This window comes from Hylaeus anthracinus, unplaced genomic scaffold, assembly GCF_026225885.1.
Source record: "Hylaeus anthracinus isolate JK02 unplaced genomic scaffold, UHH_iyHylAnth1.0_haploid 12002, whole genome shotgun sequence".
Lineage (NCBI taxonomy): Eukaryota > Metazoa > Arthropoda > Insecta > Hymenoptera > Colletidae > Hylaeus > Hylaeus anthracinus.
Window position 1 is genome coordinate 5,939,899 of NW_026534349.1, and position 24,940 is coordinate 5,964,838.

Here is a 24,940-nt window from a genome sequence, read left to right on the forward strand (position 1 = left end):
CTCTCTCTCTCTCTCTCTCTCTCTCTCTCTCTCTCTCTCTCTCTCTCCGGAGGACCGTGTGTGCACCATGCGCGTGGCTAAGAGGCGCAACCGTAAAGAAGTGCTCTCGACTCGTTTGGATTGCCCGTCGCGCGACCGTTAAGGGCAGAGCGTAGGAGGCGTTATCATGGTAACGCTGATAGCATGACCGTGGAAAGTCGATACGTTCCTCGTTTCGTATTCAGCGGCAAGGGCATGCCCTATCTAGGCGCATACCGAGCCCGTGACCCGTGTTTACTCCCGTTTCGTTAAGCATTAAGCCCTGTCGTCACCGTCGCCGATCGTGCCAGGAAGCGCGTTATCAAACAACTGCAATTGCGAGATAAGTAGCCGGGGCAACAGTACACTGGTTCGCGCACACGGAAAACTCCCGACCAATTTTTCTATCAGACACCCGTCGAACCATTTTCTCACGGGCGACGAATTGTTTAATCTGTCCTCGGGATTATATAAATTCGAGAGATCGTCGTCGTCGTCGTCGTCGTGTGTGTGTGTGTGCGCGCGTGTGTCGCGAACCGCGTGACTTCCTGACCGAGATATTTTCGTTCGGGTAAACGAGGGCTAAATTGATCCAAACCGCACGCATTTTGTCCTTTAATCGAATCAAATTACTCTAATCATAATTTAACCTGCTAGCGGCGCGAGCATGGCGGAAACGAGTCGTGGCGAAAAAAAAATGGAACGAGTTCGTGAGATAGCATTCCTTTGTTTTCGAGAGAACGCAGCTCGAAAATCGTAAGGATCACGCGGATTTTTCGCGTCGATTTACGAACTTTTCGAACGGCCGTACGAAAAGGTTTCGCTGCACGTTTTCTGTTTATTCTTTCTTTTTTTCTTTTTTTGGAACTTTGGAACCGTTGCGAACTCGGGACAATGGTTGCTCGGATTCAGGATATATCGAACGTGTCGCTTACGACGAGGGGGAGGGGACTTATAATCTGGTTATCGGTGCATATGCGTACCCTCGTGAGTGGTCCCTTTCACGCGCAATCGACCAACGCTCGTTTCTTTCACGACCAGAGGTTTCAAATATCCGCACGGTCGCTGCTTTTACCATCGTCTAAATTTTAGACTCTGAAACCTTCGACCTTCGATGCACGAATCGTGTTCTCGCGCGTACGAGGATTCCCTTTTCGTCGCGTATGTCCGTTAGGGCGATCCTTGTTGCAGCAGGCCTTATTCCCGGCGTCGAAATCAAGGATAAAGACGAGAAAATATTAGTAATTCTAATGAAACGGCTCGCCTCGCGGATGATGTTCCCACACTTAGCCGAGATTCAACCGCGATAACAATGAACCTTCGGTGATGCCACAATTGGAGGTGTATCGCGTTTATGGAACAAGAAGTGCGTGATAACGCGATACCAGGGATGGAGCGAAACATATAAAGAAGTTCGAGAGGGGAATTATAAATTTAAGTTTGGGTATTCGAAAGAGACTTGTGTACTTTTGAAACGATATTATTTTCAATAATACAGGGTTATCCAAAATAGACTGTAGGAAGTATTTTTTAAATAAAATGGATACTCTTTTTAATTTTATTACTTTTTTTATTTAATTATCAGGTATTGTCTGCGACAATTATTTGCGAGAAACGATATCTGTCAAATGACCACCACGTTTACAGACATCGAATAGAAAATTGTAGTATAGTAATAGTAGTTAAAATTGTCTATCGTTGTAGATTAGAAACAAAAGAAAGTGACAACAAATAAACATGGCGTTTGATAGATGTTCGCATTCAACATGCCGAAAGTACTTTTGGATAACCCTGTACATTAACCACGTTTTACCTTTTCAGACAATAATAGATCACCATTCCCAGCGCCTTTATGCCTGCCCACCCCCGATGCCATTTACGCTCATGAATGTCACGACACCAAAGGGTTAACGCGACCATGTAAAATACCAAGTAAAATGGAATTCCCTTGGCAAGATTACCGAGAAATCTGTCCGAAATTTTCCCAACTTCCTATCCCCACCTTAGCACGCGAGTTGTCGTAGGTAATGGCGCCACGAATCGTGAGAAGGTCGAACCGGTAACGTAACATAGCAATCACGTGCGTTATCGGTCCCAAACGAGACCGGATTCCGGAACGCGCGGTATCAATATCACCGAGTGGTTTCGTCGCCGAAACACGATCGGTTCCAGAAAACGACCCGGCCGCTTTCTCTTAAATTGCTAGGTATCGGAAGATCGTCGTGCATACCAGAGCTAATTCGCTCCGTGAAAGTCAATTATTTAATTTCATCGGGCAACGTTTCACCGATGCGTCGAACGCGGCGCCGTCTGTTTCCCGTAATTTCATCTCGTTGCGTTTCTTTACTATCCGCTTGGGGGAAAGATTCGTCCGACTCCAGCGTCCAATTAGACGGGAACGTGCGGCATTCGAAATGATAGATAATCGAAGGATCGTTCGGGTTTATTTCCTGTCGCGCAACGAAAAAGATCGAGGAGCTTTTTCTTGTGTACCTTTCGATGGAAGATTATAGATTGCTCGCCGTTAGAAAGTCGCGTTCGTCGAATGAAAGGCTTCTGGTGGTCGTCGTGTTTGCCATTATTTCGTAGACGCTGTGTGCTTGAGAACGGACTACTCGGGATACGGGGTACTTCCAATATCGGAGACATTGACGTTTCTGCAAACATGGGGATACACTTCCAGACGGTTATCTTTCGTTTGCCTTCGACGGGTTGTACGCCAACCATTTGCCACTTGAAAGTGTCAGGGTTTCTTTCAATGACGAAGTCTTATTGTCTTGTCTGCAGTAACCTGCATTATTATTCGAACTAAGTTTTCAAACTCGGAACCTTTCAGATTTCCTCGTTATCTTCCGTTGCTGTCCGAAGCGTTAAATTTCCAAAACTCGGGACTCGTCCCTGTTACTCGAAAACTGTTAGCAAAATCCCGAGCTCTCTCTCTCTCTCTCTCTCTCTCTCTCTCTCTCTCTCTCTCGTGTGTGTGTGTGTTTTGATCATACACATATGATACGATACACATATCGTAGTCTGTGCTCACTTGCGCGGCGGGTGGACGAAATATTCATAACTTAAAGCTCGGGATTTCGATAACACTTCTACACTACGGAGTTGCGACTCCTTATACAGTCTTCGTGTTTCAAATAAAGCATACCGAACAATGACGTCAGGCATCGGTGGCCATGGCGCGACGGGGCAGACGAGTCGAATTTCACGACCCACAGAGATAATCGCCACGTTCTTCTTCTTGTATACCTTGCACGATGATCTCGATTAAATAAACTCCGTGTTATGCCCGAGTCGTTATAAAAGTTGTGCACAGTTAAGGTCAGTGGGTCGGCGTCGTATCAAATGAAATATACGAATACCAGTCTGACCGAATTGCACGAAGGACGTAGACGCGTTAATAATGCATGCGGCACACATAGTCCCACCGCGTACCCTGTAAATCTTGTCAATGGCGTCTGATGCGTCCGTGACTGGGGCGGCATATTTCCCTTATTCTTCTACAATTAATTTTTCTCTCTCTCTCTCTCTCTCTCTCTCTCTCTCTCTCTCTATTTTTCACTTCGATTGCGTTCGCTCACGACTACCGCAGCATTCGATTCCTTTGATCCGTCGCGACTGGTATTGAATATCCGCCGGCGATTCATCTCATGGAAAACCACAACCGGTCAATGCTCTTTTGGGGGATCGACGTTGACGTCGTTTCGCGCAAAGCCTCGAGAGATCGCGTTGTTTTCGACGGACTTCCGAGAGATCCCTGGCCATTCATGGAAATTAAACGCGAATCGTACGATTGGAACGCCCTTAATTAGTCCATTCAGAGGCACGTTATTTGGTATCGTATCGTTTATCGAGGTAAAAGAATGGCAATTATAGAGAACAGGTACGTCCTTCGCCGATTTCGATGATTTTTAAATATCAGGTCGTCCCGAAAGTTTCTTTCGCGAGTTTCACACGATTATTTGACGTGGTCGTGTTTATATAAATAGACGATCTACAACCAACCCCCTCCCCCCACCCCCCCGCTGTAAATACCGCATATCGTTTCGAAGATTCTAGCGTAACGCGAATATTTCTTTCGCGAACGGGGCACGTTACGAATACTTAGGTATGCGTCAGGCTCGTCGAAGATCACCTGCGCGCGGTTGTTCACGCGGAAGCCGGAAAATGACGTAACACGGATTCCACGCGATCGGCTCGAGGAGTTAAAAAAGCAATCGAGAACGCGAACGAGCCTCGCGGAAAACGAGCGAAGGAGGGTAAACCCTCTTTTTCCGCGCGCGTAATGAAAACAACCGGGAATCCGTTTCGTTAATGTAAATTTCGCCTCGTCTACGGCGATAAAAACGAGGCGTAAAAAAGTGACGGGGCGCCTCTTAACTCGTACCTGGGACATTATCGCCGGCGCTTCGCCGTATCGGAAAACCGGTTGAGAGCCTAACGTTCTGTAACTTGTCGAGTGGCCACCTACTACGTGTGCCGCTCTTCATTACGCGCGCTCGAATGATAACAAGCTTGGACCGCGTTGCGTTAGATACCTTCAGGGTCAAAACGATGGAACCCTTTCGATAAAGGTGCGGTTTCACGGTGCATTTACGCCGAACTCGTCGAACGTCAGGAATAATTTGTCGCACGACCGTGATTTCTGGTCTCGATGGTGGTTCGCGGCGCAATTACGTTTCCCCGGGTAGCTGGAAGTACATATCTGATCGTTATCTTGGCGAAATTGAAGGAAATGGACATGTTGCGACTTATGCGATACTTGCAGCCGTACGAGATAAGCTTTCGTCTCTGTAATTTTTCTGGTGTTGCTCCTGCAATTTTCTTGTACGTAGAATTCAAACTTATTAAAGAGACTCATTCATTACGCTCACAATCCAATACTCCATAACTAACGTGTACTGTAGCGGTGCTTTGCTACTTTAGAGTTGAACCAGGCTCTTCTAAAATCCATCTCCGCTTAGTTAAATGATAACAACCTCCGTTCGTTTTGGTGTCTATGCCTTAGCATTTAGAGTCCATTACGAGCTTCAGACATCCGTGTCTCTTCCGTTCATCGAAATTGACGGCATTCACGACGCGCACGCACTTTTATTACGAAATTACCACTGTATTCGTAGTAATTCTTCAATGACACCATCGGTAATAGTTGCGTGCAAGAGGGAAATTGGGATATCCGATGGTATCCAACGGCGGCTCGGGAATCCGAGAGAAATCTCATTTCGAATGCCAACGCGCGCAACGAACAAAAACAAATGGATATCCAGGAAACAAAGTGGCAAGGTTAATCGAATAAGCCGAACGCGCGGCGATTATACGGTCGATTTACGAACCGCGGGAATAAAAAAAAGTCTCCTGTGTTCGAAGGCCCGTGAAATGACGTCAGCAATATCAAGAGCAAAATTGCTCAAGATTGAAAATGCGCTTGCATCGTCGAGACGTTCGTCGGAGATTACGAAACGTTGAAGTGCGCGTCGTAGCATAAACGCGGTCATTTCTACTTCAAAAAAGTAACAAAATTACTTACACTACCAGGCCGCGGACATCTACAGGGTGTCCCAAAAATGTTGGAGGTCCTTGAAAGAAGTGGTTCGGGAGGTGATTTGAAACAACTTTTTCCTTTGCAAAAATGTCGGATGGGGCTTCGTTAAGGAGATATTAATAAAAAAGAGCCGACCAATCAGAGCGCGCGGATACCGTTGGAGCGGCCGCGGTAGCGAAGGCTACGCGCTGAGCGGCCGCGTCAATATCCTTCGATGCACGTCGAGTCACTTGTTCGCGTGCGAGAGCGGCTACCTAGCGCGTAGCCATCGCTATCGCGGCCGCTCCACCGGCATCCTCGCGCTCTGATTGGTCAGTGTTTTCCGTTAATATCTCCTCAACGAAGCCTCGGACAACAATTTCGCTAAGGAAAAAGTTGTTTCAAATCACCCCCAGAACCACCCTTTTCAAGGACCTCCAACATTTTCGGGACACCCTGTATCACGAAACGTAAAAGTGCGCGTCGTATCATAAACGCGGTCATTTCTATTCGTTTGGTTCGCGCCAGCTATTTCCATTCGGCGTCGAATCCTTTTCCAGTGTTTCGACTTAGAAACGTAGAGGAGGGGGTGGATTTTATTGTCGATGGTTCAGCGTGCTCGACCAACCGTCACTTCATTCTAACGATCCTTGCAGAGCACACAATGAGGTATCTACCAGCGTCGAGTTCTTTTTTTGATCGTTCGATTGGTACTCGAACAATGCTGGCTTCCGCGGAAACTGCGCGCCAGAACGGAAACGGTTCTGTCGACAACGCCATAAACTGTATACGCGTGGATAACACTTTTCGTAACTATTAGAGCAATCCAAACAGGCTGCGAAAGACAATTTTTCATTGACACGTTTGAACTTCTGTACCCGTTTGTATCGATACAGATATCGTTCTTGTTTAGCAACTGTCGAAGCAACAAAGATTCTTTATTTAGAGCTCGAGCCTGTTTCTTTATTTTTTAGATGAAATCGAAGAAGAGATACAGAGAGACTTGCTCCAGTTGCCTAATCGGCAAGTAACATCTCTTTTCGCGACAGTAGCTCTTTGATTTTAAACAATTGGTGGACTCAGAGTGTACCAGCTTCAAATCAAGATAAATACATTTTTTTTTTTTTTTTTCAATATCGAATACCTAATTATTACGACACGAATTCACTCTTCCATCGTATTCGCTGTTTGTAACATCGAAAGCAGCGTTACCTTTGCGGCGGCACGAATTTGCATGTATCAAACGAGGGATATCCGAGTCGTTGGCTCGCGAGTTAAATTTATCAGCTCTGAGCGTCGTAAAATTTCAATTACGGCGAATTGTACATTGCGGAAATCGAGCACTCAGCTCGACGATTCGTGTAGCTTTCCTCGATACGGGACACTTTCTTCGCGAAACGTTGCAGTGGCCTGGATGGGATCGATTCGAAAATCCTTTAAAACGAAAAGTTAAACACAGATGCTCTTTCGTCCATTCGAGCAGTGCGCGTCACGCTTTTGTTCGGCTTTTTACGCAACGGGGACAAAGGGAGTCTAGTTCTTTGTGACCTCCGATCTCTTTCCACGAGCAAAGTGGATTATGTACGGGCTTTGAATTTGGGACACGCCTGAAAAATTTCATACACCATCGGGACGCTCTTTGAGGCATTAAAAAATACACGTTCGGGAGCCTGATTGCATTCGGATTATTTGGCGATATAAAACACGAATGATCGCTTCTCAGAATCTTAACGAGTATTTGGTACTCCACGAAACGCAACAGATCCTTCGTGAGTCCTTAATACGTCGACCGCCACGTCACCCATATATGGGTGACAGCGTTTTTCGCTCGAGAACTAAAATGATTAATTCTGAAACGTTAGGCATCAAAGGAGATGAATTTAAATGAAAATTACGAATTTCCGTGTAGTTACAAAAATAAATACCACGATGAATGTTTGATTTCGTAGACTCCAATAGTCGAAATGCTATTTAATCTTAGCAGAAATTTCCAAGAATATTCGTTTGGCAGTGAACGTGTTAATACGTTCGATGAAATTCCCGCGCGCATTCGGAGTTCGCGGATCATCTGGGAACGCGGTCGAGCGAAATTCTCGGATCAACAGGAAAGAAACGAAGACAGCCAGTGGGCCACGAGCGTTATAAAATGAGTGTATTATCACGTAAACGGATACGCCACGGAACCGTTACGGTAACTTGCGCTGAAGATATACATACGTACCGGGTACAAGTTGCGCTAACTAGTGCGCCCGCGTTTCCACGAGACCGATAACTTCGACGATCGGATCCGTATCCGATCTGGTTTCGCTTTTTCTGAAAATTGTACCAACCATATAATTCGTGATTGCAGCCTTGCCGACCTTTAACGAAACCTTTTCTATCCACGACGTACAGTGGGGTGTAGAATGTATTCGTACACCGATCAATTTCCCAAAAAACTATGTGAAATTGTAGTTTTCTTGACTTCTTTTTTTAGAATCAATGGTATTTTACGTATTCTCGGAGTCTCTAAGATAGATATAGTCCAAACAACATTTACTAGTCGATATAATTTGTGAAATTAACAAAAAAAAATGTGAAAAGTGGGTAAAAGTATAGAAGCAATAAGTATTTGTACGATTCTTACGACGAACCATTTACAGTTGAGTTTGTAACGTAAACGCATTAGTTTATTGCTCCGTGCGAATTAGAAAACATCAAATTTTTAGGAGAGTACTTCTAAGCAGTTGTGCGAATACTTATTGCTTTAACATTTGTATCGATTAATTGTTTTTTTTTTTTGTAAAATATCTAGAGATTTCGGAGAATATGTAGAATGTCATTGTTTATAATGAATAAGTTAATAAATTACAATTTTACATATTTTTTTTTGGAAATTGACCGGTGTACGAACACTTTCTACACCCACTGTACATGGAAATAGAAAATATAAACAAAATATCGAAACAGAGGTACTCTATATCTAGTACGTCCACTTTACAGAAGCTTCTATGACTCCTCAACTCTGCCTATGTAATTTCTTTGGATTGATTATCTTTATTGTAATGATCGCAAAGCAAGCCTAGACTCAAATCTCGTTAAGCCGCGAATCGTAACGGATCCAGCAGTCTTTCGCGAGTTATTAAAACTGTAAATCGATCAAAGTTACGGTTTCGAACGCCGAGATTCGGGGATTCGTGCGACAATACGGGGGAAAAAGCGAACGCTGCATGAGAATTACTTGCTGGATCCTTCGTTTTCGAGACAAACGATTCTGAAAGTTAGTCGGCGTTAACTGAAGCGAAAACACGCTGCGAGGGCAAGGCAGTGCTCGAACGAGATCCAGTTATACTCGGGCTGTGTTAAAGATACGCTCTGTAAGCAAGAAACATAATCACAAAGAGCCAGGGGTATTACTGTTACAAAAGTTAAGGTCGCCGTGACACGGCGCTACTGAAATATTACGCAAACCCGTGCTATCCCGCGAGAAGACCAGGCAACATTAAAACAGCAACGCTACTTTGTGCAAGTAAAACTGTATTCTTGAACGAGAGACACAAACGCGTGAACGAACGTCAACTCTCCGTTGCTTCGCACTTTTACTCGAACTTTTGTAAGTTAATTGTTCGTAATACCGGAATATATTTGAGAGTAAAGAGAGGAGCCAGAGTAATTTATCTATAATAATTGATTCTCTATTTCAACGATTGTCTGAAAAAATGTTGAAATGGAATAAAAATTGAAACCATGTAATTTAGATGAACTTCCCCTTAGAGGAGACATCCGAGTCGAATTAAGCGATAAGGAGACGATCGAACGTCTTCAATTACTTGTCTTTATTCTACAACGGAGGGTTAACTGGTCATTCTTTACCGTTCAACGACACGATTCCCAGCAAAGGTGTCCGCTTCGTCCAGCAAACCGATAGACACGGGGTGTTAAAGCAGTCGATATTACTCGGCGGAAACTAGTGTCTCGGGTTACCTTCCGAATTACCTGGTGGCAACAATCTCGTTACAGTTCGTCTTCTCCGTAAACCGCGCTCAATCCCCTCGCGGTTGTGTGTTTCTTAACGCGTTTACGAAGCCGCGTGCCGTTTCGCACACACTCAGAACGCGAAATTGTTCGAAATTTTTCCAGATGTTTTGGCAAAGAATCTACCTTGCTCTGGGACTGTTCGGTGTCCAGTTGCTCCTGACGAATGCAGACAACGGCGTGCACATTTTGTCAAAGTACCATCAACTGATCACCTCGACTACCCTCAACTGGCTGCCGCGTGCGCACTATGATTCGTCGAGGGAAATAGTCGTCGGTGGCTTCGAGTTAGTGGACTCGGAGGGTACGTATAAACTAAAGGCAAATGAAACAGAACAGAGATAAAAGTGAAGGCGTATACGACTCTGTTGCGAGGCACAACCGGGTGTCGTCCGTGTCCTTTTGGAAGACTGAACACGCGACGTCAGCGGTAACACGGGTTACCGCTTAAAGGCTGACCGCTTCTCATTTTCTCTCATCCGATCGATCAAAATCAGGTCCCATGAAAATCACCGACACGGTTTTCACCGTGAAAAAAAAAAGAAAAGAACATTCATCGTTTGCTCGGAAAAAAATGATTAAAAATACACCCACGTACCCCGCGCGGACTGTGGTATTGGAGCCTTAATAATGTCAACGTACTTCGATGCTTGGCAAATTGTTCCCGCGAAAGGATGAGTTTCAGTCGCGTCAGCAATTCTTTATTCATCGACGATAGACACGAAAAGTTTGGGTGAACCGACCTCTGCTAGGTTGTACACCCACGCGCATCAACGAATAAACGATTACTTACGTAACAAAACAATCGTCTCGTCTTGTAACTCGATAGCCGATGCAACAATTTGTTAATACGATAGACAGAGTCCGCGAAGCTCCCAAAAGGACACAGCTGAATTTCGCGTTTAAAAAGAAACCGGAAACCTAAATCTGTCACGGTTTAACTCGATACTCGCATCGGTAACACCTTATTATACAAAGAGTCAGCGATCGAATTCGCTTCGTTATCATTCACGGGACACCGACTCACCTTCTAGCATCGAAGGTATCTTCCGCTGTGGAACTCGAGGAAAAAGACGGTTCTTTTATTTAGACGGTACATTCATTTGCATCGTTCTTTTCCTGATAAATTGTATCAAACGAACGCACAAAATTCGCAGTCTAGTCGCGATTCATTTATCGTCTTTGCAATTGTCGCGCGAAGAACGGCGTGTCTACGGTCGAGACGATAAAGGGAAGCACAGAGAGAAAGTCTGAAGTAACGACCATGTAAAGGAAACTAACGTACATTTGCAGAAAAGAGTGTTTTCATTCTCGTTGAATGTCTGGAGTTGATGTCCCTGCAGTTGTTTCGCTTCCTCCAACCCTGACGACGTTCTCGATAATTGTAAATGTCGCGTTTTGCAGACGAGTCGTACAACAAAGCGTTGTACGTGTGCCGTGTGCTGCACACCACCGTTTGGGTGGCTGGAAGCCAGAGAGGCGACGAGAAACGATGCACCGTCACGATTCACGGGAACGTGCAGTCGTACGACAAATACGAATTGTTGGAAAACGTGGACAATGCCGCCCGCGTCAACTGGGAACACTGGGACAAATACAAGCCGACTCCCATAGGAGCCGTTGCTACGGAAAAGATGTTCGTGGCGCGCCACGTGGTTCACAATGACGAGGAGACGGGCATCGCGCCGAGGTACACCCATTATATCGGAACCTTGAATTCAAACGACAATCTTGGGACCATCAGCTACGTGAGAGACGTAAGTAATTGCTGCACACGATATTTCGTTGCTTACTGTGTGGAAACGGGGGTTTTTTTTAACGCGTTTCCTAAGAGATTAACTCTTTGGGGCACGGTGGGATTAAAAGTGGCCCACCTTTTTCATGGACCGTAATGCGTGGTGGGGTCAAAATTTAAAACATTTTTAATCCCACCTCGGAATTTTGCAATAGCTGCATGTGCGATACCTTTATTAATAAAAATATAACGATTCTGTTTGATTTAAAACGCAATCAAATTTCTGCGCAACGTGGGTCTATTTTATGACCCGAATTCCTGTGCCGCAAAGAGTTAATGGTTGCTTGCTTTTAACGTACTCGAGGTAAGTACACCGATCAACCCCCAGTTATTAACAAACAAAACTTCGGCAGCAATCTAAGAGCTACAAACTTTTAACGAGCCGAGGAGATAATTCTTCGACAGGAAAAGAGACTGTGTTCGATGGAAAAACAAACTATGTATTTTTGTACTAGGATGGTACCGAGGCAACCGTAAAATACGGCGACGTTCTCGTCGAAACCGAACCGATATACTATGATTTGACGAGAGTAAAATTAACCTGGCCTAAGAAGCGCGTGATTAAACGCATCCCCCATATACTCGGGGAGGCGACGATTTCCAATAATGGACCGGAAGCTGCGAACATGGGCCAAGCTTTTGGATACACGTATGAGTATTCTGCATACTGGGGACAAGGGCATGCTATATTGAAAGGCCTAAATACATCTATTACATTGACGAATGGAACAGTCCTACCGAAAATAGTTTGGGGCTTAATGGAGACAAATAATCGCACCGATGTATACACGTGAGTATATGAATAGAAATATGGAGCTGAATTTCTTATTATTTCTAATTCCATCATCTGCGATAGGGTGGAGGTATTCCTGGAACCTGGTACGGGAATCAATGTTACTCTAAAAGCCAATTACACCGACATGGACGTACCCTACTCTGGAACATTAATTTCCCATTACGAGGACGGCGAAACGAAATCCCGCGTGATCAACGGGATTCGTCGAGAAGAAACTATGTTCGACGTAAAACCAGAATTCGGACCTATTTACTTTTTAAGCAATTATAGTTTAGTTCCTACCACTACCGTACCGCCCACTACCCCAGCACCGAGTACCACTCCAATGTCTCAAGACTTGAGCAAGGACTCGTCTAGACGATACATGGATAACGAGGATCACGACGAGAACATGATAATACCTCCGAAGAAATCAGACATGTCTAATATGCAAAGCGACGACGGTGGACCGTTGTCGCTTAAAAACAAGGTAGACGTTTCGCACTCCGGAACGTGTTTACACAGATTAAACATGATACTTATACCGTTATTAATGATTATCGTTCATAGAAACACGTGAAAATACGACTAAAAAATCCTAAATCCTAAGTTGCAATAGTAATATATTCGTAGAACAATATTGAAGAAAAATTACGAAAAAAAAAAGAAAAAAAAAAATGAAATGAAAACGAAATGTTGCTGTAATTTCGTACATAGTAATTATGGCACGAAATAAAGCTCCTTGGTTAAATCGCTGATTGTCAGGCTGTGAAATCAGCACTGACATATGCTTGCCTTTCGAGAAAACTTGATATTTAATATATAATATATTATATATATATACATAAAAATATATATATATATATATATATATACACGTTTAGGATAGCAAAGAAATACCTTAATAATGAGCTAGTCTCATGACAATGTTAAGTACAAGCGATTGCAGCCAATGTAAATGTTAACAGAAGAATTGTTAACATTACCTCTATTGTTGAATAACTGAATGTAACTATATCACATTCCGTCTTTACTAATTCTGCTGTGAACGGTTTTTCCAGCTAACTATTTTATGCCTTCGCAAAGTGTAATTCTAGATCTTCTAGAAGACTTTAAAAGCTTGAAAATGATGATATCTTCTTTGAGAAACGTATTCAAAGAGAGTTATAATTACTGCAGGTATTATCTCGGGCAAATAGCTTATAATGAAAGCGAAAATGAAAATGAAGGATAGAGATGTGCGAGTTGATGCAGCTATGATATATTTTTGAGATTGCAGTATAATTTTAGAAAATTGTAAGATTTATAAAGGTGTAGCAAGTAAGAATACGTAGAGTACAGGTGGATGGGTACAAGTATTTTTCAAAACTATTTTAATATCATTTATGCGAACCGATGTAAATTTTTGATAGGATTTGCCATGTAGTAATAATAATAATAATAGTAAAAACAGAACAGTCTCAAGTATAAGCCACATTCCTAAACTACTGAAAGTAGTTTGTTTTCAATTAAGTACAGTGTTTTTTTGTGTACCCATCTGTCTCCCATGTAAAGTGATAGGGCTTGCAGATTCCTAGAAGATTATTAATAACGAAATTATAACGGCAAAGGAATGCAGTATTTTAATTTGTATAGATATGTTAATAATTTGTAAGGTACATTTCTTTGATAGGTGAAAGAGAAATATGGACTTATTTAATTCTGTCTAATTTAAACGATTTTAGTTAAAAGCATAACTAAGAAAATATTTTCGTATATTCTTGTATTTCTGATCATTTTTACTTCAACTATTGGTATGTATATAACATGTTTCTACATTCTAACTAGGAGTAATTATTGTAAACTTATTTAATCGTTTATAGTTTTTCCTAACGATGGTAATAACATTATATAATTATCATATTTTAATATATCGTAGTATCAATAGAAGTAATATAAAACATTCATTTTGAACACAAACAGATGTCCATGAGTTTCTAACAACATTTATCAAAGTAAGCCTAATCACAACATTGTGATATTCAGTAAAATTTTACGTAGACATAAAGGAATATGACATATTCTGTTAAATAATTTGTTAATTATCATAAAAAGCAATAATTTGTTGCGAGATTGGGACATGCGAGTTTTAGAATGTTGTGTGTTTAAATGAAACAGAAGCAAACGTAGGTAGAAGATGCAAGATACGATATGATGTTTAATATTGTGAGCAATATTTTCTCATTGTGAATAAAGTGATGTGATGGACGTGGCCCAAAATAATTGAATAGTAAGTTTCCAGGATAAAATTACGAAAAAAACGAAGGAAGATGCAGAAAAATCTATATTTGGAAAGTAATAATTACTGCTTATCTTTTAGTTGCTTCTTCATTCTCCTGTATACCTTCGAGAAGATATTAATAAATACTACAATGCAAACAAGTGAATTTAGTAATGCCAAGGACTATTCATAGCTTCTACTACTGTCTGCATCCGGAAAAAATATATTATTTGTGAAGAATCTACTATGCTGTACATTATCATGTAAATATAAGTGCTATATATATATACATGTAAAAATGTATTCAATCTTCAATAATTTATGAATTCATGATATAATATTTTTTATGTTAAACAATGTATACTACATTGTTACTTTTCTTAAATAAAATTATTTCTTCATATCCCCCAAATTAGTGTAATAAGTATTTAGTTCTATAGTAATAAAAGAACAGTTTTTTTTTATTTTAGAAGAGTTAGAAAAATTAACAAGTTAATAAAGTCATTACTTTTCGTATCAATTTTATGTTCTTCTTTTTAAAATAAAAGGTAATGCTACAGTTACAGAAAAGTTAACTTACCAAGAACACCATATTGTTGTGGAGTAAGCCTTACATCACCATCTGGACCTCCTGGAACAGAGGATATAAGCGATGCTCGGTCGCTTATGTGACTCCTACTGCTAGCTTCGCTTCTTCTTGCCCATGATACTTGTGACAATGCATCTATGCAAATGAAAAAAACCTTCTTACACTACACCTCAATTATCTCATCTTATATTAACACCTTACCTGCCGGGAGCCTATTAATAGGCTTTTTAATTCCAGGGCCTACCAACTGAAATCTACAAACCATAATTTTAGTTGGCAATTTGTAAACAAGGAAACAGAAGGCTATCGTAATACCTACATTCCTGTGCAATAGGCTCCCAGTCATTGTTATCTATTCATAACCGAATGGACCAGCAGATGAAGTGTTAATTAACATTTCTAAACTATACACTGACTATGATTTCTTTAACCTTTTAACTCTATTATCTTCTTACACTACTTAGGTTTACATCTACTTATAATTTCATATTTTATGATCATAAATTACCAAAGTTTGAATTCTTTGCATTTGCAAATCTTTGTTTTCCATCTCTTAAGGGTCTTCTCGAGGGAGGAAGAGGATGTCTTCGTCGTCTTTTTAAAAACTGAGCCAAACCTCCTAATAGTAACGATCCTCCGGTGAGACAAATAATAAAAATCTACAAGGAAAAATACAAAGTATAAGAAACTGTTGTGTAGCAGATTTGAACAAGTGTCATGTGAAATGTATGCTTGAATGTTTCCCAGACTATTAACAACGATAACGTAGTTATGATAGTAAACAATTATCATTTTTAAATATTACGTAATACGGTAATTATCGAATGTAAATATATTTATCCTAACCTTAAAAAGGAATACTTGCTTTTTGTGTTCTAGATAAGTTTATCGATGGCAATGAAATTATATAACGTTTGTACAATGCGCCTAAAAATTTCTGCGCGTTAAAAACGGACATTGTTAGTATCTTTGTTATAAACAGTATAAACGAGGTTCTCGTTGTTCTAAACCACAGACCACAGGGCAAACATTAATTTTGAAAAGAATACTGCACCGAGGAGAATCGTTTTTGCGGCAAATTTCAAAGCATAGTCTATTGCTATGTTCACGCAAGTAAGCAATGGCGACTAAAGGTTCGTATACATGTATTACGGTTGTCATAAAATTCCAATCACAGGTATGACATTAAAATGATATCAATTTTATTTATAGAATTAGATAACTATGGTATACCTAGTTTTATCAGTTTGCGCTATTGATAATTCGAATCGAAAATACAATTATTTTATTAGAAAAATGAGGATCTTTATTATAAAGTGCTTACAATGAATTTTTATGAAATTTCTTTCATTTTTTATATATTACAAAATAATTATTCATACATTTCACATAACATCAACAACGTTATTACATTCCATACAAAAATAAATCCTTTACTCCATCTCATCCCAATCACAAAAATTAAAGTCACCTTCAAGCAACTCATCAACTTCCTCTAACGCCATGGAAGAATTATTTTCTAGCAAGACATTTTGATTACTTTCATTACTTTGTACTATTTCTTCATCAGTCTTGGAATGGTTTTGGTCATTGCTTTTGAAGATATCTAACGTCGTTTGTTTCGTATTTAATGCATGTTTCATAGTATTTATGTTGTGCAAAGAAAAATCTTGATTGAGTCCAGCTTCGTTTAATACGTTCATCTTTTTTTGAATCAATGGCCACAAATAATCATCTACCGTTTGTTTTGCAACTAAATACCGAATGACAACATTCTCATTTTGGCCAATTCTGTGTACTCTGTCCTCTGCCTGACACAGTACCTATTAAAACATTGTTATTAAATAAAACCAAAATTTAAACAATTGTCATAATGAATAATATAAACAATAAATACCCCTGGATTCCAAAACAGTTCTGCGAAAACTACAAGTTGTGCAGCTGTTAGTGTAATCCCTGAATTTGCTGCTGTTATCGAGAGAACCGCTACCAAGTAATCGTCGCAATCTTGAAATTTATCAACTTGAAATTTCCTACATTCGGGATTGGTTTTTCCATCGATTCTGATATATCTGAAAAAAATGTAAATAACGCGTTCGTGAAACAATTTTACAGCTATAATTACTATACGCGGAAATAGCATAATTACTTTATATTCATAGATTGTATAAGATTACAAATGGCGTCTAGGACAGATTGATGGTGGGCGAAAACAAGAAACTTGTGTTTATCTTTTAACAACTTCGAAATATAATCGCTGAAACATTGTTAATATAAGCATTATAAAAATTATAATCAATGATAAAATTTCGTATCCATTAATAGACCATACCATATAGCTTTTTGCTTGGCAATACCAGATTCATTATAGTACTGCAAAAGAGCAGTATGTCTTTCTATACCAGTTAAAACTTTTCGTTCCATCTTTTGGGACATTTCTACCATTTCTGCTGAACCAACTTTTATTAAATCTGGATCTAGCATAACAACTTCCCTAAAATTTAAAGAAATAAATATAAATATATCGACGTAAATATATCGATGTATTACTCACCTGGTTTTTGTTGGTAATTCATTCATTACATCACTTTTCAGTCTTCGAATTAGACATGTGTGTTTTAATAATAATTGTAATTCTTGCATATTTGATGATCCCGTGAAGTCCCATCCAAACGAACTTTTTTCTCCTGCGCAGTATCGAATTCCGTATTCTTCATATCTGTGTACAAAATGACTTTTAATTCTTATATTTTTACATACACGTGACATAAGTAATGAATATTTTACATTACTTCATAAATTTTGGCATTATGAGATTTATTTGTGTATACAGTTCTATGGGTCTTGATAAAGCAGGTGTCCCAGTAAGTAAAACAACATGACGCGCTTGTGAAATTACACGTTGCGCAGCTTTGTATCTACTAGTTTTAAAGCTTTTTAAAGCGTGCGATTCATCCTATAAAAAGATTCCATTATGTAAATATCTAAAATAATAAATAATGTTAAGGCATTTACCAGAATAACAAAGCCAAAAGAACGATGTTCAAATGTGTCCACTGCTCGTACTAGAAGATCATAAGATGTAATAACAATTCTACTGTCACTGCAAAAGTCTTTTGAACTTGTAAAATGAAGAATATAATGTGCAGGAATAGATGGCAAGAATGTGTATATCGCGTCTGCCCATTGATATCTAAATACAAAAAGTCAAACTTAAAATAAATTTAAAATATATATATAATAAATTTAAAAAATATGTATATATATATATATATATGTTTATTACAGAACCTGACTGAAGATGGAACAACAATAAGAAGAGGCCAATTCTCTCTGTAATAATGTGCAATTCCTAATGCTTGAATAGTTTTCCCTAAACCCATATCATCAGCAATCATACAACGACCACCTTTAGATATCCCATAGCTAAATGAAACAAGCACATGTGAGTTATATTATGAAAAAATGATATAAAAATATTAATATATTAATTTACAAATAAATTTACCAAATCCCTTCACGTTGAAAGGGCATTAATTGATTCAACAAGTGAGGATCAATATCTGACAAATCAATCTTTGCATCTGTTTTATCTGAGCTGTTACTTTTATTAAAAATCTAAAAAACACATTTAAAAACACCAAGGTTGATAGATAATAAGATCTAATTATATTTAAATATAATACCTGAATAACATTTTTTGGCAGCCCTATTACTTGTACCTCAGACTTGAACTGAATAATTTTTTTCATTAAATTTTCGTAATCCTTTAAATGAAAATTCCAAGTTTTAGTTTGTACATCTGAAATAAAAAATAATGATACTTATGTCTTTTAACTTTACATATTAAATTAATGATGTATATATTAGTAGCACATATTACCATAAGATCTGCTTGGAATTGTTTTTAAAGTTTCAATAAGAGTAGGTAAATATGATGAAGTTTCAAAGGCAAATCTTTCCTCATTGATCATGTAACACGTTCCTTTTATACATGATTTTTGCCCAAAAAATTTTTTTGATTCAATAGGATCAAAACGTTCCTTTTGTTTATTAAATTTTCTATTACTTTTAAAAGAGTTATTTCTAAAATCTTCCTTGTGAACAAAATGTTTATTCTGTTTGTCTCTAAAGGGATTAATTGCATTCAATGATTTGCTTGAATCACTTAGAATACTAGGAGATGGCCTATTGGTTTCTCTTTTGGTAAAGTCAAGGGGAGAATTAGTTTTTATTTGAGTTTGTTGCTTTCGTTGTAAAGCTAATAAACGCTTTTCTTCTATTTCTTCCCGAGAATAACTCATACCTAAAATACGAAAAGGTAACATTAAAACAGTTAGTTGATAATTCTTACTGTAATTTTCTTCTACCTCAATTATAAATGCGAATGATCGTGATATTTTTTATATTAATGTTCTAAGTACCTGATGTATATAACTACTATCTTCCCTTTTCATAAAATACTACGCATTCAATATAATAGAATAAATACACGTTAATACTGTCAGTTCTTTCATAGCACAACGATTTTCTTTCTTTCAATTTGTTTACTACAATAATTTTTAGGTTACTATACTGTCAGTTTCACAAAACATTCATTCTCTAGTAACTTTTGAACCTTTTGAACGTTGTACGATTCTGATATGGTGAAGTGCACGTTCGCTCTCTAAAATTTGAAATTTTCAGGGTCGAGCATCACGCGTTTTTACATTTCTGAAGTTTTTTTTTATTGTAGAAGAAGAGCATACTTTGAAAATTGTACCTAAGTCTCGCGATCATCCACGATAGCGTTGAATTGCAAACTTCTACGGTTCTACGTGACTGTGGATTTTATCGTGATACTTTAAAGTGATTTATCCCTAATCAGCCCTAATAGATTACAATACTCTGTGAAGTTCGAATGTTTCATAGCACTATACGTGTATGATTCGAGTACATACGTAGATTCGTCTCTTTTTGAAAGCAGTGTGAATCATTCTGAATCTGTCTGAATCTACCATGTCAACTTCAAAGGAACTTGTAAAAGATGCACAGTTATTGCGTACGTATTCTACGTAGATACGAAACGATTAATTACAAAAACGAAATGAGACAATCAATTTTTAATATTTTAGCGGACGATTACGAATTCATCGTTCCAAAGAAATCCATCAAAGTACCGGCTGACATGGCAACTTGGGAAAAGTCAGAAGCGTATTTTGTAAGAATTCTTACATTTTTTTTGTTAATTATTGTTATTTGATGTATATAAAAATTAACATAAAAGCTTTAGTGTATGAAAGTAATTGTAGAAATGAATTTGTAGGAATATTTGGGATTTATATTGGCCTTGAATGAGTCTGTTCAAGGGAAAGCCTTGAATATTGAATGTTCACAAAACCCTGTGATAGATAATGTCATTGGAATGCTTAATGAATTTGATGAATGGATAACTCAAATACCTCCAACTGAACAACCTCAACGTTTCGGTAACAAATCATTTAGGCTATGGCACGAAAGGCTCCAGCAAGTGAGTAAAAATAACCTTTGATTGCTTTCATATGAATTTTTTCAATATCCATTGATATGCATTATTTCAGAGAGGAGTGGAAGAATTGCAAAAAGTATTGCCATCAGAATTACATAGAGCAGTTCCAGAAATAGTTCAGTATTTATTCGAAAGTTTTGGTAATCCTACTCGTATAGATTATGGCACAGGTCATGAAATGGCATTTCTGATGTTTTTATGTTGTATGTTTAAAATTGGAGCTTTTAAACAGGATGATAAAGTTGCTGTTGTTGTAAAGATATTTAATAGGTGACACATTTATCATATAACAGTAATAGCTTAATAGTTTATATGTTAATATGTATTAAAATCGTTTTTGTTTTTGAAGATACCTTGAATTAGTGCGTAGATTACAGTTAACATACAGGATGGAACCAGCAGGTAGTCATGGTGCTTGGAGTTTAGACGACTACCAATTCATTCCTTTTGTATGGGGAAGTGCTCAATTAATTGGTATTATATTTTTAATTTATATATTTTTATTTGTATAGTATTAGTATTCTTTATAGAAACATCCATACAAATTAAATATTTCAGGGCATCCTCGTTTGGAACCTCGTCATTTTGTTGAACCAGAAATTGTTGAATTGTATAGCAAGCAATACATGTTTCTCGGCTGTATTGAATTCATTTCAAAGGTTTGTATACATGTGTACAATACGCATACAAACATGGATAATATTAAACATTTTTATATTCGAAATATAACAAAAATTACTTCAATTTTAGGTAAAGATTGGTCCATTTGCTGAACATTCAAACCAATTGTGGAATGTTAGCGCGGTTTCATCATGGGCAAAAGTAAATAATGGTCTCATCAAAATGTACAAAGCTGAGGTAACAATTAACCATTTTTCATAACTAAAACTGCAGTAGTAAAGTAATATATAGATTTATTCATTTTGAATGTTAGGTTCTAGCAAAATTTCCTGTCATTCAACATGTCTTATTTGGCTCCTTGTTATCGATAAAACCGGCATCCATTCCTCCTGTGGGAAAAGGTCCTCGTCAAGATCATCCTATACGACCACCACCGCCACCACCACCAAAATAACAATATTCTATGAATACACTTGATATTTGTTTATGTAGCTTGTAACAGAATTTCAATATTTATAATAAAATTGTACATTATGATTACGTACTATTAGATTTCTAAATTGAATTTATTTAAAACAGCTTACTGAATATATCATTTAATATTAATAATTTTTATTATATGTAATATTTTTATTCGCAACTTAACTCTTTAATTTAATCGCGTAACGATATCCTATCTTCCGACACTCTAGAGATTATAATATCTCGACCAAGTCAGTTCAGTGGTTTTTGTTTGTATACAAATACGTTTCTGCCAATGAAAGTCTTATGTCACTGTAAACATTATTTCGCTAAGAATCGTATTCTACAAATATTTGCGGACAGACACAATTTTCATTATTATTAATTTGTATTACGTTTAAATATGAAGTATTGTAATTCTTAATGTAATTAAAAGAGAAACGAAATGTACGAGAAGTATATTATAGTAATACCATTTCTTCTAATATTAATATTTATTACGAGTTCTGAAAGATCAAGTGGTTTGTATGTAGACAATGGAGTCGATCAAACAATTTTACATAAGGTGGCCAATCGGAAACAAAAACGAGAAGTGGAGGATAAATTATTAAATCTTTTTGAATTACCCAAGAGACCAAAGAGAATCGCACGCAGAGCTTTGTTAGTTAAAAGATCAGCGCCTACGTTTTTACTGAATATTTATAAAAATATTTTATCCAATAACAAATCGATTCAAGACGAACATAACAATATGGATGAATTTAATTTAACTAATCATGATATTAATATTATTGACCAAAGTGATCTGATTATGACATTTGGTGCTCATAATCCACATTCAGGTAATGCATCCAAAACTAATCGTGGAAAAAGGATCTGGTTCGATGTATCGGAAGTGCCGCGAGGAGAACGTATTATTGCAGCCGAACTACGACTGTATCAAAGTCTAAATATGAATGCTCAATTTAATAAGACTTATGCAATAGCATTATATAGAGTGGCCCGTACAAAAAATGGAGGACGTATTAAACATTACATAAATTCTGCTAATACTACAATAGGTAAAGAAGGATGGATAACATTAAATATTAGCGTGGCCCTCGAACATTGGGTTAAATATCCAAAAGAAAATCGTGGCTTCTTTTTAGCAGTATATCATGCTGATTATACAGGACGTATTATGAGACCAGAAGATATAGGAATTGTAGGTGTTTTAGGAGCTCCACATAAACAACCATTTATGGTCGGCTTTTTTAAAAATTCTGGCAACCGTAATAAACGTGATATAACGTTTACACAAAAGGAGGATGATACCAATCAACTGAAATATAATCTTCGTAATATAAACTTTAAAAATAATCCTTATACCAGTCGGGTTGTTCGAAGAAATAGGAATACGTGTAATATGAAAACTTTATACGTAAATTTTAAAGATCTTCAATGGCAAGATTGGATCATAGCACCGGAAGGATACGATGCTTATTATTGTAGCGGAGAATGCAATTTTCCACTAAACCTTCACGTGAATGCAACTAATCATGCCATTGTACAGACTTTAGTACATCTTATGAAACCAAAAGAGGTACCAAAACCTTGTTGTGCACCTACGAAACTATCATCGATTTCGGTACTGTATTTTCTCGACGACAGTAACGTTGTTTTAAAAAAATACAGAAATATGGTTATCAATAGTTGCGGTTGCCATTAAATTGTATAGCTCAAATTTTTAACAAACGGACAAGAATTCTTTTACTTAATTCGCTTATACTTCTATTACACAGATATTAACGTATATTGTTATATTAAATATTTGAATTATATTAGGGCATAGAAGAATATATTTTAATAAACAATTGTATTTAAAAATATGTATTTACATAATATTTATAATATATATCATAACAACAACAACATGTATACAATTATTCTTAAATTATATTATGCTATAATATCACACCCTTTAAGAATGAATCTCCTCTCTGCACACCAGTGCAGAGATGCATGTTTCGGCAGATCTGCAGGTTGATGCTGTAAAAGCTTAATCGTTTCAGAGAGGATTTATTTGTATATATGCTGAATAAAACACACTGTAAGATTGAGAACAATTCATAGCATGCTTTCTTTATAAACATTTCCTAAATACATCTCTCTGGAACAACTACTCTAAAAACACTTTTAAGAGAGATGTATTTAAGAAATGTTTATAAAGAAACTTTATTTTTTACTTTTGTGTTAATAAAGGCAGACGGGAGCTTTGGTTTAAGGTTAAGTTTGGAATAATTTCCACACTGTGATTATACTAAACAATAATAAACCGAGTCCGATGTAAACGACAATGATTTATCATTTATTGTAATACCCAATGAAGAAAGTGGAATACAAGTTTTGTCGGTCAGGCGTTCTATTCAATAATCTGAGATCCTTTCCAGCTGAAGCTGATTAAGAAAATCGAGTCAACGGTATATAAAACAATCGTTATGTTAGAGCGAGGTCGCATAATATAAAACAATGACTCTTGATTAGTTATTACAACATGTCATTTAAGTTATGCTAACAAAAATATAACTCTTATTACCAGTGATAATAATCGTTCATCCGTATAAGTAAAATATCTTTGCAGTCACGTCTACGAATAAATATATAATATATCTTAAGAATAACGTCATCGTATACATACATATATAAGGTATTTCGCGAATAACTTTATCGGTTATACGCATAATAATGTATGATCTATCTGACAACGAATAACCTTCTCGATATGCACAAAAACGACCATTAGTAATTGTTTACACATCGAACTAAACATTGTAAAAAGTGTTTGAGATCCATGAATTTAGAATAAACGTTGCAAAAACTTAACTCATTCGTATTCCTAGGATTTCATCTACAATTCAATAAAGTTACGCGCTTCTCAAACACCTTATACATACATATACACACTGTTATATACATACATGTGTATACATGTAAACGGACACATTCTGATAGACGTATGTATATATACCTACACAGTATACCGTATATCTGTATATAGAACTACGCTCGTGCCTCTTTACAACGATACAAACAGTCAGTATTTTGGTTAATATTAATAAATCTGCTTCACGTACCGCATCACAGCGTAGACATAATAATATATTATTTCTTTCCATTTACGCCAGGACTAGATCGATGCCAGATCTTCGACCGACTACGATATTATTGGAACAGTCAAGGAACAATGATGGTACAACGATGAGTTAATTAATTATTAATCTAATTCCGTCTGCTATCGAAATACTTAGCTCAAGAAAAGAAAAAAAGAAATGATTTCACCATCGTCATCCATGGTGTTGGCGAGGTTCAAAGAATC

At 37.7% G+C, this 24,940-nt stretch overlaps 5 protein-coding genes across 6 annotated transcripts in view; 3 read left to right on the forward strand and 2 right to left on the reverse strand.

Annotated features, from left to right (window-relative positions):
• Nucleotides 1-14,724, forward strand: part of LOC128891770 (protein unzipped) — a 23,884-nt gene extending 9,160 nt beyond the window's left edge. Inside the window, exons 2-6 of one of the 2 annotated variants that reach the window (XR_008460922.1) lie at nt 9,662-9,860; nt 10,961-11,313; nt 11,807-12,141; nt 12,208-14,395; nt 14,486-14,724. Coding sequence is in view for 1 of the 2 variants with exons in the window: in XM_054151549.1 (XP_054007524.1) it covers nt 9,662-9,860; nt 10,961-11,313; nt 11,807-12,141; nt 12,208-12,706 (1,386 nt within the window). In the remaining variant the exon portion in view is untranslated. Of the gene's footprint in view, nt 1-9,661; nt 9,861-10,960; nt 11,314-11,806; nt 12,142-12,207 lie in introns of both variants that reach the window. The other variant, XM_054151549.1, reaches the window with a different exon arrangement.
• The window catches only part of LOC128891769 (mitoguardin), a 35,560-nt gene extending 19,508 nt beyond the window's left edge, over nt 1-16,052 (reverse strand). The window contains exons 1-3 of the mRNA XM_054151548.1: nt 15,841-16,052; nt 15,484-15,634; nt 14,967-15,110 (exon numbers count right to left, since the gene is read on the reverse strand). Coding sequence (XP_054007523.1) covers nt 14,967-15,110; nt 15,484-15,634; nt 15,841-15,933 — 388 coding nt within the window. The 5' untranslated portion in view covers nt 15,934-16,052. The remainder of the gene's footprint in view (nt 1-14,966; nt 15,111-15,483; nt 15,635-15,840) is intronic.
• A 130-nt stretch (nt 16,053-16,182) lies between these two features.
• On the reverse strand, nt 16,183-19,539 carry LOC128891766 (SWI/SNF-related matrix-associated actin-dependent regulator of chromatin subfamily A-like protein 1). Its single transcript, XM_054151546.1, has 12 exons — nt 19,400-19,539; nt 18,859-19,281; nt 18,662-18,777; nt 18,484-18,593; nt 18,267-18,401; nt 17,991-18,168; nt 17,768-17,931; nt 17,530-17,694; nt 17,308-17,469; nt 17,125-17,232; nt 16,873-17,047; nt 16,183-16,798 (listed from the first exon to the last, which is right to left on the reverse strand). The coding sequence occupies exons 2-12, from the start codon at nt 19,277-19,279 to the stop codon at nt 16,409-16,411; spliced, it is 2,124 nt and encodes a 707-aa protein (XP_054007521.1). The 5' UTR covers nt 19,280-19,281; nt 19,400-19,539; the 3' UTR covers nt 16,183-16,408.
• Nucleotides 19,540-19,873: 334 nt separating this feature from the next.
• Nucleotides 19,874-21,663, forward strand: LOC128891772 (serine/threonine-protein phosphatase 2A activator-like). Its single transcript, XM_054151552.1, has 8 exons — nt 19,874-20,016; nt 20,090-20,175; nt 20,281-20,484; nt 20,555-20,772; nt 20,852-20,976; nt 21,061-21,161; nt 21,253-21,360; nt 21,437-21,663. Exons 1-8 carry the CDS (start codon nt 19,974-19,976, stop codon nt 21,575-21,577), a joined length of 1,026 nt encoding a protein of 341 aa, XP_054007527.1. The 5' UTR covers nt 19,874-19,973; the 3' UTR covers nt 21,578-21,663.
• A 151-nt stretch (nt 21,664-21,814) lies between these two features.
• LOC128891771 (protein 60A-like) lies at nt 21,815-24,341 on the forward strand. Its single transcript, XM_054151550.1, has 2 exons — nt 21,815-22,646; nt 22,734-24,341. Exons 1-2 carry the CDS (start codon nt 22,031-22,033, stop codon nt 23,291-23,293), a joined length of 1,176 nt encoding a protein of 391 aa, XP_054007525.1. The 5' UTR covers nt 21,815-22,030; the 3' UTR covers nt 23,294-24,341.
• Nucleotides 24,342-24,940: the final 599 nt, after the last annotated feature.

What these genes read in the sequence shown, in the direction of transcription:
- LOC128891771 (XM_054151550.1), top strand. Translation starts at nt 22,031, where the DNA reads ATGTACGAGAAGTATATTATAGTAATACCATTTCTTCTAATATTAATA. An exon ending in TTCTGCTAATACTACAATAG is followed by an intron (nt 22,647 to 22,733) that starts GTAAAGAAGGAT and finishes GCTTCTTTTTAG; the next exon opens with CAGTATATCATGCTGATTAT.
- LOC128891766 (XM_054151546.1), bottom strand. Translation starts at nt 19,279, where the DNA reads ATGAGTTATTCTCGGGAAGAAATAGAAGAAAAGCGTTTATTAGCTTTA. An exon ending in AATTCCAAGCAGATCTTATG is followed by an intron (nt 18,778 to 18,858) that starts GTAATATGTGCT and finishes TTTTTATTTCAG; the next exon opens with ATGTACAAACTAAAACTTGG. An exon ending in GCCAAGCAAAAAGCTATATG is followed by an intron (nt 17,233 to 17,307) that starts GTATGGTCTATT and finishes ACAATGTTTCAG; the next exon opens with CGATTATATTTCGAAGTTGT.
- LOC128891772 (XM_054151552.1), top strand. Translation starts at nt 19,974, where the DNA reads ATGTCAACTTCAAAGGAACTTGTAAAAGATGCACAGTTATTGC. An exon ending in AAAAGATGCACAGTTATTGC is followed by an intron (nt 20,017 to 20,089) that starts GTACGTATTCTA and finishes TTAATATTTTAG; the next exon opens with CGGACGATTACGAATTCATC. An exon ending in GTATTGAATTCATTTCAAAG is followed by an intron (nt 21,162 to 21,252) that starts GTTTGTATACAT and finishes CTTCAATTTTAG; the next exon opens with GTAAAGATTGGTCCATTTGC.